The 19,660-nt window shown below is 36.3% G+C and overlaps 1 protein-coding gene across 2 annotated transcripts in view; it reads left to right on the forward strand.

Moving 5' to 3' along the window:
• The first annotated feature begins 1,576 nt into the window (after window positions 1-1,576).
• The window catches only part of LOC126833068 (RNA-binding protein 24-like), a 36,351-nt gene continuing 18,267 nt past the window's right edge, over window positions 1,577-19,660 (forward strand). The window contains exons 1-3 of one of the 2 annotated variants that reach the window (XM_050564200.1): window positions 1,577-2,345; window positions 5,467-5,593; window positions 18,576-18,633. In XM_050564200.1, the coding sequence (XP_050420157.1) occupies window positions 2,052-2,345; window positions 5,467-5,593; window positions 18,576-18,633 (479 nt within the window). In that variant the 5' untranslated portion in view covers window positions 1,577-2,051. The remainder of the gene's footprint in view (window positions 2,346-5,466; window positions 5,594-18,575; window positions 18,634-19,660) is intronic. The other variant, XM_050564210.1, reaches the window with a different exon arrangement.

Here is a 19,660-nt window from a genome sequence, read left to right on the forward strand (position 1 = left end):
TCAAATAAAAAGTTTTATTATTCAATTATTGTTTTATGAGAAAAATGCTACGTTATATTATATATTGACTAAAACTAAAAATTATGAAAAAAATTTATCAAATTACCTATATTGGACTGATCTTAAGATACGTCCAATGCTCAGTAGTATCTCTATAAATGTATTATATGCGTCATAAAATACTATTTAAATTTTATAATCCAAAAAACTGGACAAAATAAGATTTTTTTTTATTTACAAAAATACACAACAAAACGAAAAAAGTTTAACTTATTTCAAAGTTGGTGAAGTTTGATTAAATGGGTTAAGTGTTAAAAAATCCTGAGTAGATCTACACTCTGCAACAGTAATAATAATATAATAAACCGCGTTTGGAACACTAAGTTTTACTTTGGTTGGTCAGAAGCTTATTGCAGAAAAAATTATTAGTAAAACGATAAATAAGAACAAAAACCGAGCCTAATTAACTATTATTAATTGATGTACTGTTTTTTTTTTTAAATCTGTTTGCAACAAAATGTAGTTAATCTATCTTATCATCTTACAAACGATTTATAAGATTTGTCTCTGCGTTTATTATCGACTTCGAAGTATTCGTATTAAGTACAAAAGTACTGTTTCGCTCCAAAAATTGTTTAGTGTGACACGACGTCAGATAAAGTTCTCCTCTTTTTACTGTAAAAATATGGTGATTTTATAACAATTCCAAGTTCTTTTCCAAACTTTTTTTGTCATTTAAGTTCACTAAAATATAATATATGACAATTTTAAAACCCTATATATGTTATATACGAGTACATGTGTGTGACGCGCTGTCGGAGGCGCAAAACAGTTTGTTGTTGACACGTAAAAAGTACGGCGGCGGTCGGTGTGCAGTTTGTTGCAGCGGCGGTGACGGGTCGTCACCACCGGAAACCACCACCACCTCCGTCCTGCGCCACCGCCTCACCGCTGCCACTCCGTTGACGTCTCGACGGTATAATGTTGTATATTTAATAACGTCCATCACGAGCGGCTCGCCAATTATTATCATATATGGTCGCTAATTATTTATTTATCGAAATCCTTCGATGCGTTAATCCTTTCGGCCGTTGGGCACACGGCGGAGGTGCCGACGGCGTGCACCCGCGTAGACGGCTGTGTGTACAAGGGGGTTTGCAAACAGTTTTTGCGAGCGCGATGCCGAACCGTTTCAAAACCGACCAAAACATTAATCTACACCGCCGCCACCGCTGTTGCCCAGCTTTGGGTATACAACGGACAACGGAAACGTTACGGCGGAACGAAGGGTAGCTGATATGGCCGGTAAACGCGTGGTGTCCTGCGCCACTCCCTGGACGATATGCGGCGTGGGGGTGCAGAACGGGCCGTCGCGGCACGCACGCGCGCGCATATCGCACACGTCGGGGCCTGTCAGACACGCGCACACGCCACACGGCCGCTCTCCCGGGGGCCCCCGAGTGTGATCGACGGCGGCTACAGCAGTGGGGGATAGCTTGCCGTGGCCGGAGGGGTGGAGGAGGAGGAGGAAGAGGTGGAGTCGACGGCCCGCGCCGCTTGCAACGCCACCACCGCCGGAACAGCTGCACACGCCGAGGGGAACCGAACCAGGCCTCGTACGCGTACTAAATATAGACGACGGGCCCCGCCGAGTTTCGTGGACGACCGACACCGACAACGACTGCGATGGCGACGCACAGTCAGTGACGTTGCGGGGATCCCTTCTGTCTAACGTCGGTTCTGTTCTCTCAGTGCGGTGACGAACACTAGTCGAAAACAAACAAAGCGAACCAAAATTATTAACGAAACACACAACAATGTTCAGGTGCTAGTCGTATTTTCAACGCATAGTATAATTTTGTATTAATCATTTCGTTTGTGATCGTTTTTTCGTTTCAACAAATATCAATTATTAAAATTATTATTGTCGTTCGTTTACCGTCACTGAAATAAATATATTTTTTTCGTTTGTCCGAAATTGTCACCGGGAGTTTTTGTCCTAGTTCTCGTCTCGTCGCCAAGAGTAAAACAATAATCACAATATTATTATCATGTTGATGTCCGGCTCCATGACTAATCCGGACACTAGCTTGTTGGGTACGGCCGAAGGCCTGGTCGGCAGCCTGGCCAGCTTGACGGCAGTACCGGGCACCGGCGGCGGCAACAACGGCACCGGCACCGGTAGTCAACAGAAGGACACCACGTGGACCAAGCTGTTTGTCGGCGGCTTACCGTACCACACGACGGACAAATCGCTGCGAGACCACTTCGCCGTTTACGGCGACATCGAAGAAGCCGTAGTCATCACGGACAGGCAGTCCGGCAAGAGCAGAGGATACGGATTTGTGAGTATATATTATTAAAACGTATGATTCGCATATCTGATGTCCGGACAGATGTTCGACTGACAGAAAATTTTACTGTACAATGAATATACCAAGTGTCCAACAAGACTTCTTTCGTCGTTCAGATTGTGGAACGATAATAAAAACAACGAACAAATTTTGCCCCGATTTGCTCGTTCAAGTCCTTTGAATTCGATTAGATACCCGGATATTTCCTACTTTGCGCACGTCTAAGAAGGGACGAAAACCCGGATTTCCTCTTACAAACGTCTCCGGACGATTACTAAAGTCAACTTGTATAAAAACGAATTTTCATTTAAAGTACGATAGAAAAGATAAGGGGTTTTCCCCCAAAATATCTAGCCGAGTTTTTATTTTTTACTTCCACGTACACTAGATGTATTATTATTTTGTATAATATCGCCACAGTCGTTCTGGGACATATTGTGTACATTCCGTTTACACATGTGTGTGCCGTTTATCCTCCGTACCCGTATGTATATATTATAATAATGTGTACGCGGCGACGGTTAGGTCTCGGTTAGGCCGCAAAGAACACACGGTTTGTGACGCCAGTTCCTTTGAAAACATATATACTGTCGTTACAATATTCATAATAATATTACAATAACTCCCTGGTGGGCATTGCTTATGACAAACCCCGCAGCCGTTATCAGTGTTCGGTATCATCAGAATGATAATATACTCAACGTCTAGGCCCGACTGATAGGGCTGTATTCAAAAACAATAACGACGTCTCCAACTCAATTTTTCCTCGCCGCGCCGTAACGCGTTTGTCAACCGTAACACCTTTGCTCTGCCCGAGCATACACAATACACCTAATATATTATGCATAATTTATACACAAACAGCACTATTATCGTTTGCTGGCACGTATACCGAAACCTAGTCACGTCTGGCGATTTTTTTTTTTACCTAAGATCAGCTGTTCCACGTGCGCCCAATCATTTGCGCTGGAAAACGGTCAGCGAGTCTCTCGAGATGATACAGAATCTGTTAAGTTAGAAGAGGCTTCCAGTCGGTTAATATTAGACTTTGATTCTAACACCAGTTTGTCAGTTTAGTGGCGTGAGAAAAATAGTCCATCCGTATGCCTAAGTATTGCAATACCCAACCAAGAACTTTTCTTTTCCAGAGAATCTTTAATTTACAAAAAAAGATAAGTGAAATTTGCAAACTTTTCAACAAAGAATTATAAACTGTTTCTTTTTGCATGATATTTTTATTTTACTTAGACTTTTAACCAATTAAAAACTTGACATTTACTCAAATTCATAATAACAATAAAATATACCCGATAATTGATCTGTCTAATGCCTTAAAGTAAAAAAAAAAAATCCGCAAATTTATACATCATTAAGGCTGTGTTAAATTCGACTGTTCTGATTTAAGTCATTGGCTACTTGCTATTTTAATATTCATATTATACACCACAAATGAATAAAGCCGTCATTATCTACTTATATATGTATGTATTATATATAAAAGTATAGAGTATATGTATCTTTACCGAATATTCATCTGGGGTTGACCGTTACCTGACCTTAGACTGTCATTTGGTTACCAAGCTTTCTTTGTCTGCATAGTTCATAATGAGCTTTGTGACATTTACATTTTTCTGTGTAAACCAATTATTCAAGGAATTTACAGACAATGGGTTTAGTTTTTAATTTCCAGTGACGAGTGCCCTACAATTGAGAAGATGCTCATGCATCCAATATCAATTCAAGTTCCGTGCAGAGTTGGTGGTTTATATTTATAATTTTGGTAGTCTACAAAAAATATTTGCAGATAACTCCCACTGTGAATTTGGACACCGTATTGCAGAATTCACCGTTCAGTACTTACTATTTAACTGGGTGAGGGGAAGGCCGACAATGAACGGATTTTATTATTACCGATAACTGTTGTTCGGAAGCACTCGAGTAACAACAAACGAACGTGTGTATTCTGCGGTCCAGAGAATTGTAGTAATTAAAGTGAAAAGAGTTTAGACCCCATATAGGGTGTAAAAAGCGCGATTTTTCCCCCTTCCGTCCGACGGTGCAATGTACTTGTACTTTAAAACCGCTTCTCGTTAATTGTTATTAATCGTCTCACGGCCGTGTAATTAGCGATTCGTTTGTTCTTTATATTACTTAATTTTCGTACCTACTGTGTTTTACATAATAATATGTATAAAAAGCGGACGAAACCCACGTGTGTGCTGGCAAAACGCAAGATCCGGATCCGACTGTCGTTTAAACAGGGGAAACTATGCAGGCCAACGTTTTTTTTGTACCGGACCCATTGCATGTACTTACAGAATTTCTAGTCTTTAAATTAGCCGCGGTCGGTGGTGTGGACAAATCGTCTTTCCGGTCCAAAATTGCGCCCGGTCTCTCCCCTCTCGTGCCCCAACATTTGTTTCCATTAATTGTATAGGTCTTTTTCATTTACTCGGCCTCAATCGCAATTGCAAATAACACTGGACACACGCATACATGTCGGTATATGCAAGTGCCGTCAGAGAATGACTTCCCCACTCAGATTAGTTTTTAGTGTCCATTCAATGGTCCAATACCTTTGATTCGAAAGTTTGTGACGTTGACTATTAGAAAAATTGAACGGAATATTTGTGATGCTGATCATACATCTAAGATCGACACTGTCGTGTACTTTCGGTGGCGGAAGAATTGCTAACGTTTGCTGCAAATAGACAAATTGTTGACAGTGTCCCTTCGATTATTACCTAATACAATAATATATGCACGATAAACATTGAAGAGCCTCAGGGAAAGGCGACCTATTCGCGTTTTATTAATACCCAATAAATAGATACCATAACCATAAGGGTAGTTTGCTGGGATTAGACCGTCGTAAAAGCGTCTACCCGCCCCAAGAGTACATCATATAGTTGTTTACGTGCTGGCATATATACTATATGGTACATTAAAAACTTAGGTTTATAACCTCAAGTACATACTTAGCTTGCACCGGGGTATATTGTACATAAAACAATGGTTGCTGAACGGCAACCACGTGTGCGATTTTATCCAATATGATATCACGTTACAAACAATATTGTTCTAAGGAATGAACTTTGTTTTTGGCTTTCAGGTGATTATGGGCGACCGACCGGCAGCCGAGAGGGCATGCAAAGAACCCAACCCGATCATCGACGGCCGAAAAGCCAACGTGAACTTGGCCATTTTGGGAGCAAAACCTCGTGGCAATTTACAACCAGGTAAGTCATATAAGCAATATCTTAGAGACTCAAGTATAGGAGCATAGGCATTCACACATTTGGCTCGTTTACTATAACTAAGTTTATGCTCTACCCTCCTTGAATGTGCTTGGACGGCATAATTTATTTATATCTCTATCGCTCATGATTTAAGGCTGGCTAAACAAACATAAAATTTATTTGAGAAGTCACATTAAAATTGAACACAACTCTTCGCTTGCACCCGATACGGATACAAGATACTTAAATAATTATACTTGATACGTGTATCATTACAACATTTTCCACACATTGGTACGGTACATGCAAGTCAATACAATTTATTTTTCCTGACATTTATGCACTTTATTAAAATTATTTAGTAATACGATATTGTTAAATATTATAATATTACTAATGGGATTACTAATTTAATTTTTATAGCTGGTTTATCAACTTGATCAATTCATACCTAATATATTTATACGTCTATCGATTATTTGACGACACATGTGGTACTTGATACACTTTTTTGGATTAAAGTATCATCTATACTTGGAATCGATATTGTTATGTTTTCAATGTATCGCGCTAAAACAAAAACAATCGATTGATAAAATTAAAACGGGTTCGGCCCATCAATAGGAACTCGGACACATGCCCTAATGGCCGTTCGTGTAAAATCTGACAATTTCCACACCAGTCGGCGCCCTGTAACACAGCATTATATTATAGCACCTACATTTCAGAGGCTTTTAGCCCATCTCCCGGGGGAGGTTAACGACCGCCGCGGCCGCTATGAACCAATCATCGATTGCGCATTATAAATTACACCAATATTGCTGTTGCACAAAACTACCTACTACTACCGGTGTACAATAATTATCATACTATGATACGGCTTTTTATATTTGCATTAATGTATAAGGTGTAGTGTTTTTTTTTTTTACTCCGCGTACAAACAAACACACACACGCATCGTGTTAATGTATATAATAATGATATTAATAATATGTTGATATGTATGTATGTATGTATGTATGTATATCATACCGGTGTATATACGAAAACGTGTACAACATACGTTTTTTTCACCTAGTCTAAAAAAACCCAAACGACGGCTGTGGAGGGACCACCGTAACATATGGTTATCCTGTTGGTCTCGTGTGTGTGTGTGTGTGTGTGTGTGTAGCAGTTAGGCACACTGGGTCGGGGTGGAGTATATGTGTGTGTATGTGTGTATAAATGTATATATATTTTTTTTATGCTTAAGCCGTGTGCGAGGTCATTGACACGAAACCAACTGCCCCTGCTGCTCACGGGCCATGCCAAATTAGAACGAACCGGGGAACACTAACCCCGAGTTTTATTTTTGTACGTAACAATCATTCACAGTTGCACGTTCCGTTTCGTATTTATACAACATGTACACACGTCATATGCTGCTTCCCCCTTCGGTGCGGCCGCCGCCGCCGGTGTTGCACCCCCTTAAACCGGATTTAACCATGCCGCTGCAGTTCTCTGTTCATTTCACCCGCTTTATTACTTACACCAGAGACTATTCAACCGAAACAAGTTTTTACTATATGCTATTATTCGAAATATGCATACATGCCGCGTATTCGTATTTTTATATTTTTTTTCATTCTATTATTATTCGAGTATAGGTGCAATGATAATTGTTATTGTTAATACACATGCACGGCGAGATGACGGGCACGCGTTTGCTAGAAATCTACCAGTGACACCGGGGTTGCATTTTTTCTGGAAAAATAAAATAGGGAGAAACTTAAACACCGAGTAACATTCCTTTCTTCTCGCAAATAACTAAAGGAACTAACTAGGGGTTATCAATAACTCTATATGGTTATCAACCTTTTTAAATCAAGAAAAAACTAAATAATAAATTGTTGATAACCGGTTGTAATCAAAACTTTCAGAGTTATCAGCGTTTTGTGTAGGCTAAATAAGGGAGGAGCGGTTGAGCATAGGGTGCAGCTGATAAAAAAAATACTACACTGCACTTCCACTCCCGCCTAGTCATTAAATAACTCTAAAAGTAAAAATGTTTGTAACTGATTATCGACTAATCAAAATTTTCCGAAATAAAAGCTTAATTGGTTGGTTAAAAGCATATATACGTTAACAATAATGTTTCAAAAGAAGTCCATTTGGAAAATACCAAGAGTTTATTAAACTTACTTGCAGCACCATAGAGTTGTCAATGGCTTATACATTGTATAATTATTTTATTTATCATATATAGAACAAATATAATCATACTTAATATTATGTATTTTACGGAAAACTTCAACGTTTGCCCAAAGTTTTTCTACACTTTGAGATTGTCCGTTGACCCAAAGTACAGATAATAGTTTTCGACTTTTTCCGGGCACAACTTTCTCGTACAGCAACTATGTACGAATTTGATCTCTGCACGGCGGCGAAAACAAATTTAGGTTGTGTTCCGGTTTTTTTTCTTTGAAAAAAAACAAAACTAATTAAACTATAAAGCGTATGACTTTTCTGCGAGCCGGGTATATCTTATTCTTTTTTCACAATTTATTTCGGTGATCCTCGGCCGATAGTTTAACGGACTTTGCTAAAGAATATATAGCGAAGAATAGTATAGCGAAACCGATGTATATATATATATATATATATATTTCGTTATTCTACATTATCAGCCGCAATAAAACCAAACCGAAATTAATGAATTCTTCTTATTTACCGCAAGCGCCAAAGTTCCTAGTACAATATTGCTAGCAAAGTCATCCGCATTGTCCTGTACGTTGGTCTGTTAATAAAAAAACTTTTCAAAGTATAATTGAACGATGTTGTGCAAGTTGTGGCAAAACGTTTTATTATATAAATAAAATACCCTTTGAATTCCGTATTTTCCAATAGTACTATGATTTCCGTCGGTTCGCTACTGCGGCGCTAATATGTTTACCAAGAAAAAGGATTGCCGTTATTTGCGTGCATCCCAATTTGATATTATAATGTACATTGTGTATGATGCGAATTTCGAAGACCATAATACGATTACCGGCTTATGCGGTGTTATATAACAACATTGGACGGTTAGGTATTTGGGGAAGAATAATAAATTATATACACACATATCATACATATAAGCAAGTGCGCAAATTGAAACCGACACGACCGGGTAATTGGAGTTTGAGTAAGTTTAAGCATCACGGGGGGAATGCAAGTACGTTAATTAAAAAAAATATAATAATAACAATAAGCGTAATAGGGCTTTTATCCTATAAGTGTCTACTGGCTACGCTAGCAATAATTTCAACATAAAATATTATCAAAAAGGGAAACAGTAGTATTAGCGAAATGAAAAATACCAATAGTTATTTTATCGAATGGTTTTCGATTTAATCGACAATCAACAATAATTAATAACACTTATTTTTTTTTATTATTAAATAGTTTTAAATGTTCAGTTATTTTAACTGAACGAAGTTAAATTAACACAATCTAGCCCTCCTCCTATTTAACATTTTTAAGTTTAAAAGTGATCATTCAAGAATGGTTATCAACGAGTCAACCTTTTCCTAAAACTGTTCCTAATTTAAAGTGGTATTAAAATATGTACGTTATTATTTAAGTTTCAGAATCTGATATGGTATTTTTATATTATTGTAAAATAACATTTACACAAAGGCATTTTCAAAATAAAATATAAATAAAAAATTGCAACTGTTCTCCGAGAAAACGAGTGGATCACATTAACACCCTGAATAATTTCATATCCTAACCCTAACCGTATTACTCGGAAACGGTGTACATAGTGCGGCTAGGCTATTTTTCCAAAATTCAGCTTAGCCACTATCATCATATCGTAGTGAAAAAAAAGTTTCTTCGAGAAATCTCAAAAATGCACACTCCCGCATTTATTATTTACCCAAGTAAGCTGTATTCGGTTTAAGGGTGTACACCGGCAATAAGAACGCATTGGGTTTTCGTTTAATAACCGCCGGGGGGGTTTTAAAAATGCAGTCTCGTTTCGGTCGTAAACACCCGGGCGTCGGTGGCGGCCAGACCGATAAAATGGACGTCACCCCTTCCTTCTCCTCCCTATTCTTCTTCTCTCCCCCCCCCCCCCATTTGGAGCTTCCCGGTCGCTTGCCTTATTCTTCTGCGCTAAACTTCATACCGTACAGTTATACTACCCTTCGGCGCGAGTCTTTCACTTGGACGAGTAACCACGGTAACGGCAAACACATTCGGACACAAAAACCCCGGGAAACGCGGTGACAGAGAGTGCACACATACCTATAATACTCTCTGTTAAGTTTGTACATAACAAGTGAAAACGAATTCCTTTTGATAGCTCATTATTTTCCAAACTTTAAAATACCTGTTTTTTTTTAGATTTATAATAAAAAATACAACAGCACAAGGCGCTGACAAATCATGTCCGAGTTGGTTTCTGCTCTTAAATTTGCCACCATGAAAATCTTATCCCGAGTGCGACAAAACGTTTAGTAACAAAAAAGTATTATTCATTCTTTTAACGAATAGTAGAATTTGTGTCGAACCTGTTGGATTCGCCGGCAACGAATTTTACTCACGATTTATTTCGCTCAAATTCGTTTATAAAAACCTTTCGTGTTCGTTCCGTTTTCAGAATACTAATACAGTTTCTTATATATCATCCCCTTTAGTATCTAAGTTCGGTATATTTGATGTGACGAATGCAACGTCGGAACGGCCAATTCTTCTCTACGTTCTACCTCGCGAACCCTTTTATTTTTTATTACCATAATATTTGAACGTTCAATTGTAATACCCGGAATTATTTTTCCGGTGTCCAAGAAACTCTGATTGAGATGAGTATATACTATTTTTCAATTTTGATATTGTATAGTTTACATACATATCCAATTCGGATACACATTTACAAGTTGTATATAAAATAAGAATTTATATGACTAAATATAACGTTATTTTTGTATGAAAATTCTAACTCTAGTGGTTACAGTGAACGGTTACACTCCTAATCTTCTTGTTAGGTTGATTGATTGCTAGTATACAAACAAGAGTTTAATGAAAACAAATAAATTGCGAATCAAAGTAGCCCCATACAAAAAGGATCGGATCGAGCTACGTCGCCATATTATAATAGTTATTTTGTTTACATTCGACTTTAAACCTCTCTCGATCAATAAAACGTCAACCATTCTCGCTCATTCCCCCTTGAAGCCTCATTAAATGTATCAAAAAAAAAAAAAAAAAAAATAGTATTTAAAACACCAGTCGACTTTTAAGTTCTAACTAACGCTGCATTTACTTTAAGACAATTCAAATTTTAATAAATACCCGTCTCGGTCGGAGTTTCAGTGGCCATGTAGAATTTTTCAAGTGGTGCTAAACCACTGTAATCTAATAAATATAGACCACCACCCTCATAAATCTGTAAGTTATAGTGGGTGCTTAAGCACTCATTTGACTGTGCAATATCCGTCGGGTATGAATATAAAATTACTCGCACGGAACGAATGATCAGTAATAATTTGTCGGTGTTTCATTATTATATTTTTAACCTTTCATCTGAAAAAGTGACGAGGCGGTCGTTGCAGAGTCGTTTATTGTGGGAAAAACTGATTTAGCGGCACAGGGTCCGCAGTATTCGGGAAAAGGGACCCGAGGGAAACATAATGTAATTCGTTGGAAGTGATTTTCGGCGGACTGGGTACATGGCCGGCGGGGTCGGCGGTGGCGAAGACGCAACGAGGTGTGTCGAATTCCCGGTTTTCCTTATATATATTTTTTTCTCGAAATGATATACTTACAGCAGAGAGTTATGGCACCTGGCCGTAAACACGCAAGTAACCCTATACCCGGCGGAGTCGACATTAAAGAACTTTCAAAACACTCGCATGTCCCCGTGCGCCACTCCGATACGGTCTCTCTGCACGCGCACACACTTTAAATGATTAAAACGTTAGAGCTTGTATTATGTTACTGTAAGCATACACAAACAGCACCAGTAGCATTCGTCGGCGTATACCGTTTTGCCTCGACAGGGCGAACACTCTGAATAGGCTTTTCTAATCGTTTTGTGTTGTCCGTACTTGTCGCAGTCACTCGACGTGTACTATACTTCATACCTTGGGTACCTACCGTGTCATTACTATAGATTTGCCCACGTGCTGCCACCGCCAACAACCCCTCGGCGTTATTATTTGCTCGTTTAATACCTTACAAAGTACATAATGTATTACATTATTCACTCGCTTCGAGACGTGCGATTGTCGCGACGCCACGGTAATGGAAATATAAGGACAAAACGAATATTTAATATTGTATTATTACCATTATTATAATATACACCCCGAAATTATTGTAAAACATCATTATTACCGCCAGAGTCGAACGCCCAGTATGTGTTTTGGCCGTCGTTTGGGTACAAAATGATTTTTTGCCGTACACAGGCGTTTAGTTTAGCATATAATAATTATCATAGATATTTTTTCCTCGTCAAGTCTTCTTTATCCGACACAAATGAAGTTTCAACGTTTATCAATGTTTCACAGACGATTGGAGTTTTGACATTTGTCACCTTAATAATTATACATCTTTTTATTATTATAAAAAGATAATAAATATTATAAAAAAAAGTATTATTTTGATTAAATATGAAAATTAAAAAAAAAAACCAAACGGCTTTTATCACAGAACAAAATAAATTATATTTACATTTGCTCGCGGTAAAAAAAAACATTAATGCGAATATGCGTTGATAAAAAATGTATTTGGTGTCCGACGTTCATAGTGGTTAGACGGTTCATAGCGCTCTTAAAGCCTATACTAATATATTAATTATTTAGTCACATGCGCCTATGTGCAGCAAACCTAACCAATATCATGTTCGTTTGTAATCTGTTATGTAAGCAAAAATCAAAAGTGACGTTTGCGGGTCAAACTAAAAAAACCCTCTTCTATTATCGGCTGCGGTAATCTACTCTTTTCGCAATTATACCATCCGAATACCGATCGAAAAACATAAACCATTAGACTATTTATTTCAAACAATTATGGTTATGATTATTTATTATTCTTGTATCTGTTTAGATACAAGTACAAGTGCGATACCCAACAATCCGTTTGAATGTGATACATTTTAATGATTTATTTGTTTTTTCCGAACGACAGTCAATAATAATAATTGTTCTATAAACATACCGTGTTTCACTGATGACGAACAGTCACAATATTCCTATTGTGTATAATTTTAATATTATCTTGCTCATGAGATATCGTGTAATTAGAAATTATGTTGTCGGGCCGGTACATTCCTCGCAAACTTGTGAAATAGGGCCGTTAAACGAACGACAAATAGATGTGTGAGTAATATTATAAATATATTATATACTATCACATAATATCGTATTCTGAATTTCCACAAGATCAAAATACCCGATAGTAATAGATAGTAGTAAGCGTCAAGTGTAAACATGAACGCGTGAGCGAATTAAGTCTCAAAGAAACCATCGAATATTACTTAAAGTTCAAAGTTATATACGGTACCGCTTTTAATTAAAGCAAGACGTATTATGTTACTTAAGATTTAATTTGTTGAATACCAGACGCGGATATATACGTACAGCCTTTTATATAATATATATATATATATATATATATACATATATATATCTTTTTTATGTTAACAACCATAATCGGTAGTTAATGATGACAACTGGGGCTTACATCAAAATTTGGTTCTATGTTGAAAAACAAATAGACTACCATTAAATAATATTTCATTACTTTTAACACTTCGATCCATCAGAAAATAGTTTTCTTGTAATTAAAAAAAAAAGTGTATGCTAAGTATGTAAAAAGTAATCCATTTTAACCCGGAACAGGTTTTATGTGATAGAGTGAACTGGTAAAAAGTGTCACGGTGTTTAAGACCGAAAATCTATTACAGTGACGTTTGCACTCGGTACGCTCAAAATGGCAGGTAACTAAAATATAAACTCAAATTGCGCACCAAAAGTTGAATATTTACTTTATTAACTGCTATTCCGAGTCTAGCAGTATGCTAGAACTTAATTTTTTTTTAAATTAATTTACTTGATGTATTTAATTTTATTATGGGTATTTACAAATTGCATTGGACAATCGCAACTAATACGATACACACCGTCGTGAGTTCTTTCTATTATACAATTTCAAGGCGGGTTAATTGAGTACGATCGGCGAGGACTGTTAAAAACCTTGGTCGTTCTTCTAATTATTACAATATGCATAACAAAAACTATGACAATCCGCAGTGATTTGTTGAAGACAGCCGCCCTACCTAAAAATTATTTATTCATTTATAAACGAATATTCGTTTTGTAGTGTTAAGTACGGAGGTAATGTACCAAAATCTAATCCAAATCCGATTGACACAGAAAAAACAATTTTAACATAATTTTTTTTCGCGGTCAAGTCTATACAGGTTGTACAGCGGCGTTTTTTATGTTTACCTATTTTGAATACTGTTTTTTAAAATTTTTATTGCGTCACAAAACCAGCGTCGGTCAAAAAACAAAATCATGATTTCATTTTCTTTCGAAAATCCAATATCGTCAATATGTTATTTTTTTTGTTTTTAGTTTAGCCCATGAACGACTGCGTGTAATATGTATAATTTGCGGTGTTTTTTAGTTGTGTGTGTGGTGTACCAGTAGTCGATACCATTTTGTTTTAATTTATTAATAGCGAAGGCCAAGGCGAGACGCGACGCATATGCAGACGTACATGTGCTAAACACTCGGCGTGCACACCGACAAATGCGCACCTCATTTAGGTAACACGTTGTTATTATTATTATTATTAGGCACAATAACGCGCGGCTATTAGGCCGAACAGTTTTGTATTTTGTTATGCAAATTCTAAAGGGAATTCTAAAAAACGGTTCTTCGAACGCGCGTTCCTTTTGTAACGACAGTCGACACAAACGCGTGCGACCATTTAGAGCAAATGAACGTCCCAAGTTGTCGGCCGGCAAAAACATCGAAAATATTGAGCGCTTTTAAGTACTGTATTTATAATTTTGGATTTGACATCTCTGCGACGACCGCCACACTGTAATCTCAAACACGCTTGACTGCAAGTCGATTTGAACGTCGTCGCACGTCGACATGTTTAAATATAGACTTCCTCTTTTTTTTTTTGTTTTTCCTACTTAATATATATATATGTATAAGGTACACACCGTTGTATAGATAGGACGTCGTGTCGGTTGTCGCGCGAACTGACGTCGTCGCACAATGTTTGTACGGTGTGCTTGTTTCTTGAAATAAACTTGGTCAGAAATAAATTGGACCAAGCTCAAACGGTTCAGGTGCACGTGCCATGCCGACCGTCGTCGAGCCTCGTTTGACTTCTTCGTCTTATTTATTTATTATACGGTGTAATTATACCAAACTCTACCATCGCTGGAGTCCAAGTGGCATCCGGATGGATCGTTCTAGGAGTGACTAATATAGTAGAAATGTAATTAAAAGATGGGAGATACGGTCTTATGACATGAATACACGTCTATTTTGACACGTGTGCGTCTATAAAATGTATATACATTACATTAAACGTATGTTAACGAAATCAAGGATTACAGTTTCGCATAACAACTACAAAATTAATGATTACAATGCAAATACAATTTACTACATGATAATTAAAGAATTTATTTCCCACTATAAGTGGGATTCCTTCTTATTATAACTTTACAGTATTTAATATCATAGTGATTTATAGTAATGCACCATTATTCATTAGTTTAATAATATAAAACAATATTTTACAAATTCAAACGTCCTCGTTCCATCGCACTTCGCGCGGGCATGTTTTCTCTGCAAGGGTCACCGGAATCTCATATGGGTTCATTTATAAACTTTTAATCATAGTGGCGCCCTCCAGTGGACAGTTGCGATTAAAGCCGAAGTCCTCGATTATTTTATAACCATACTAGACAGGTATTTTTTGACGAATCTTCTAGATTTGTAACTTTTGTAAATATCGTCGACCGCTTCGTCTGGGAAGGTGCTAAAGCGATTACCAGGAGGAAAGGGATTTGGCGCTAATTCGGCTTCGTTTTACACTGGCTGGTTGTTAACCCCGGGGTGTACGATTTCGGCAAACGCACCCTTCTGGATTGATTTGCGCTTATTCGACCCATACTCTCGTTTCAACCCCGTTCACCAACAGCTGCGGTTAGCCGTTTTGCTTTAAACATGAAATTATGTTTAGGTGTTAAAGCTGCTAACTCGGTTTGACGATTTAAATATTTCGTTTTTTACGACACACCACAAGGGCGGGAACTCGCCCAATGGTTCAAATGATCAGAGGCTTATTTACAAAAAAAATTCATCTAAACCTTATTTACTATACGAAATTTACTGAAAATAGCAAAATACTATTTTTTCACAGTTCCACTTGGAACTTACAAACTTGGCTTACAAACTTTTTATTTGAAATCAATATTTTTCCTATTCTTTTGTTCACAGAACCACATTCATTTTTTGTTACATTAAATTGTTATTTAAGTTGGTTTACGGTTCATTTCTAACAGCATGTAGTATATATTTTGTGGTTTTAAATGCAAATTTTTAGTATTTAAAAAAATGTACTGGCCGTTTCATCGATAACGTGCCGATCAATCGAACACTGTCAATATTCTGTTCTTTCTAAAATAGCTTAAGGTCAGATACGGTTAGAAACGTTGAACAGATTCCGGTTGTCGTCGTGAAGTGTCAAAATTCGGTTTGTTTTTTTTTTAACGTATATTATAGAACATAGATAGGTAGGTGTACATTTTAAAATAACATTAATAGAATTTTTGGACCGTTTTCAAAGCGATTTCCTGCGTGTGTTTGTTCTCCTTCGTGACCAAATAAAATACAATATTATTAGTCTTCACGTGGTGGTAAAGCGACTTAGATGCGACCCTAGAAATAACACGACCACGTCATTCCAGTATGGCCCCAACCGAGCTCTTGGCAACACTTGGTTGTCGGCTATTTTTGTACTCGGGTCACAATGACTTTTTTTTCCGTCGTCAACACTGAACAGCTTATGGGCAAACCGGTGATACCGCACAGGCAGCCAGTAAACGCATACCTATTCTAAAGGCTTGTATATTCCAACAAGTCACACGCATACATAAACACTTATCGTAGTTGCTACTGGCTGCGAACGACCGCCGACGCTGCCAAGTACTCGACGGCACATGTGCTAAACAGCCACTATAAAAAAACACCATACAAAACAATTTCACAAAAAAACGAATCGAATAAAACGACCTTTTTTGTATTGTTTAAACTTACTTTAATAAATTTTGCGAATTTCTTTCGTGAAAAAAAAATATACTAAAGAAATACGATTGGCTAAAGACATGTTGTTCTGTTTTTTGAAAGAAACCCATTGAAGTGATTAGGAGCAAAATTATTACAAGTGGTATTTTACCTAAAACTATACTTGAACTCAATAACTCCACATATGAGTTATTTGCATACAAATTTTTTAAGATGCCATTGAAAATAAAATCATGCAAACCTTTCTTTTTATTGTAGCAATGATGAAGATTTACAAAACAAATCGAAATAAATATGTAGTATATCTAATATTATAACAATTTGATGTAATAAGTTAGTAGTAGGTACAAATAGCGCTTATACAATTAAAACATTTATTAAAAGCTCCGTTATAACATTAATTATTCATCGCCGTAATTAGAACATGACGTTTGGGGATTTCACTTTAATTTGTCTTAAATAATATAAAAGGGGTGAACCGTCTGCCACTAATAAATTACACAACTGAAATTATTTCTAATTGATTTAGTTCGAGATTTCACAATTATTACAATATAATATCTGTCAAGTTTTATAATACAATTATTCGAATTTCTAATTGTATTATCGCCAAAACGCAAAGTTATAAATTTACTTTCAGACTTTACCACACCTTGTAACAAACGGTAAAGTACCATAACGGTTTTGATAATATTTGTGTCAATTATTATATTCAACCATCTTAATAGACTTATAAACGGTGGTTTAGTGTTTTTTTTTACCAATGTGATTTCCCTAGTGACTGAATATAGTTTTTGGTTAGGTACAAAGGTAGTTAAATTGTGTAGTGCTATGCCATGAAATTAAAAACAATTTTTTTTTTTATAAAAAAAAAACATTAATTTAACGGAAAATTTCTTTAAGCTTTTTTTAATTTTCGAATCGAGAAGCCTAGCAACAAAAAACTATTGTATACATTTTCTTCATTGATTTTGGTTGTTATAATATATTGTAATAAATAAACCCAAAAGACTTTGTGAAATCAATATTGCTTTTTGTCACTGAATGTGTGATAAACGTTGAATATTAGTAGGTAAAATATAGTTTGGGATTTTGTGTTTGTTTTATAATAGTGTTTTGTATCTGACATCATAAGCCCATTTTTATTTTTTTTAGTGACTAAAAATGGTATCAGTCCATATTACAATCCTAATTGAATCAGTAATTTTTTAAAGAACGTAAGACGTCATGAATATCAAATTTGTTTTCAACATTTTATGATAGACCTAAAGTGGTACACAGCTTTGAGCTTCCGACGATATTTAAAACATCTGGGTCCTATCGTGACTAACCTATGTTGTTTCGCAGATGACTGATTAAATTATTCAAATTTAAGAATATGAGCTGTTACCCAAAAGTCCCTCGTGTGGGCTGCAATGTTAGCAAATTTCTATAATATTTTAAGATATATTTATTCTGAATAGAATAATTTATTATGTGAATTCGGAATTAGTGGTTTTGCGTTTATACATTTCTATAAGGTTTCTGTCTCAACGGCTATAGGTTTTAGAGGTTTAAATATTATACTTGCTCCGCGCTTACACTAAATACCACAGTAAACGAAAACGAATAGTGATACATTTCACTATTGGCCGTTTTTGGCGTTGTATAATGTTTAATTATTTATTTTTATTTTACAGCGTTCGCGTTCCCGAGTCTAAGAGCCGGATACTCCGCTGTGTTACCTAGCCAATTCGGGTAAGTCGATTTCCGTTTTCTCAAATGCTTATGCACACTTTAATTTACAATGTTATACAATATAAAACAATATCTACCCTACGCCTAATGAATACAAAAATATGTATGCGTCCAGAAAAGTACGAATTTTCTTTTAATATCACATTTGGTCGTTCGATGTTGGGATCATTTTTATAGAGAATCAAAATAATTTTTTTTTTTAAAGAAAGATGTTACTGTAAAGAGAAACAAATTAACGATTATTGCGATTTATTTTTTTTTAATAACCCATTTGTTTTCCTTTTAAGTATGTTGCGGGCTGGCACCAACCCAATAAAATAAGGGTTTGGCCCGAATTCAAATGTATGCAACAATGTTTGGAGGCACGCAATGTTATGTAATCGGTCAAGTTTTGATTATAATTTTGTTTTTTAATTTCCTAGATAAAATACACACAAACCAATTAGGCTTAGGTTCCACTTTTACGAAATGAATTACGGACTCGGTCAGAGGTTTATACAGGCTCGACCGCGGGGCTGTGGCCTGTAGAGCCAAATGATACTTAAGAGTATAGCGGATTGTTCTGGATGGAACGAAATGAGAGAAACCGCACGATATATTCACAAGTAAATCTATTTAAAAGCAGAGTTTCTGAGTTTGAAGATTTTATTTTTTTGTTTTTAGCGAGGCTTTAGCGTTTTTTTGCGATTCTAAAATTTTAATAAACCATAAACAGTTCGATATTTTTGTTGGATATTTTTTTAAACATTGAACGTGTGTTTTGGCGTGTGTGACATGTTTTATATTTGTTGAAAACTAATTTACACGTTATGGTTTGTGGATTTGTGTAGTTAACACACGATGGTTTTTGTCGGTGATATTCGAAATAGTCCACCTAACAACTATTATATTGTTATTATAATAATAAATTACAAGCATTTAGGTTTGGTTTTTTTTTTTATTTGTTTATTATTTTGGTTTAAAACTGAGCGTCGACATCGATGCATATCATAAACAGTAATATAACTTTCGCATTATAATATGCAAT

Source organism: Adelges cooleyi, unplaced genomic scaffold, assembly GCF_023614345.1.
Source record: "Adelges cooleyi isolate 19-005CV unplaced genomic scaffold, UGA_ACOO_1.1 ACOO_flye_CR_arks_rails_tigmint_CR_PRNA_1, whole genome shotgun sequence".
Lineage (NCBI taxonomy): Eukaryota > Metazoa > Arthropoda > Insecta > Hemiptera > Adelgidae > Adelges > Adelges cooleyi.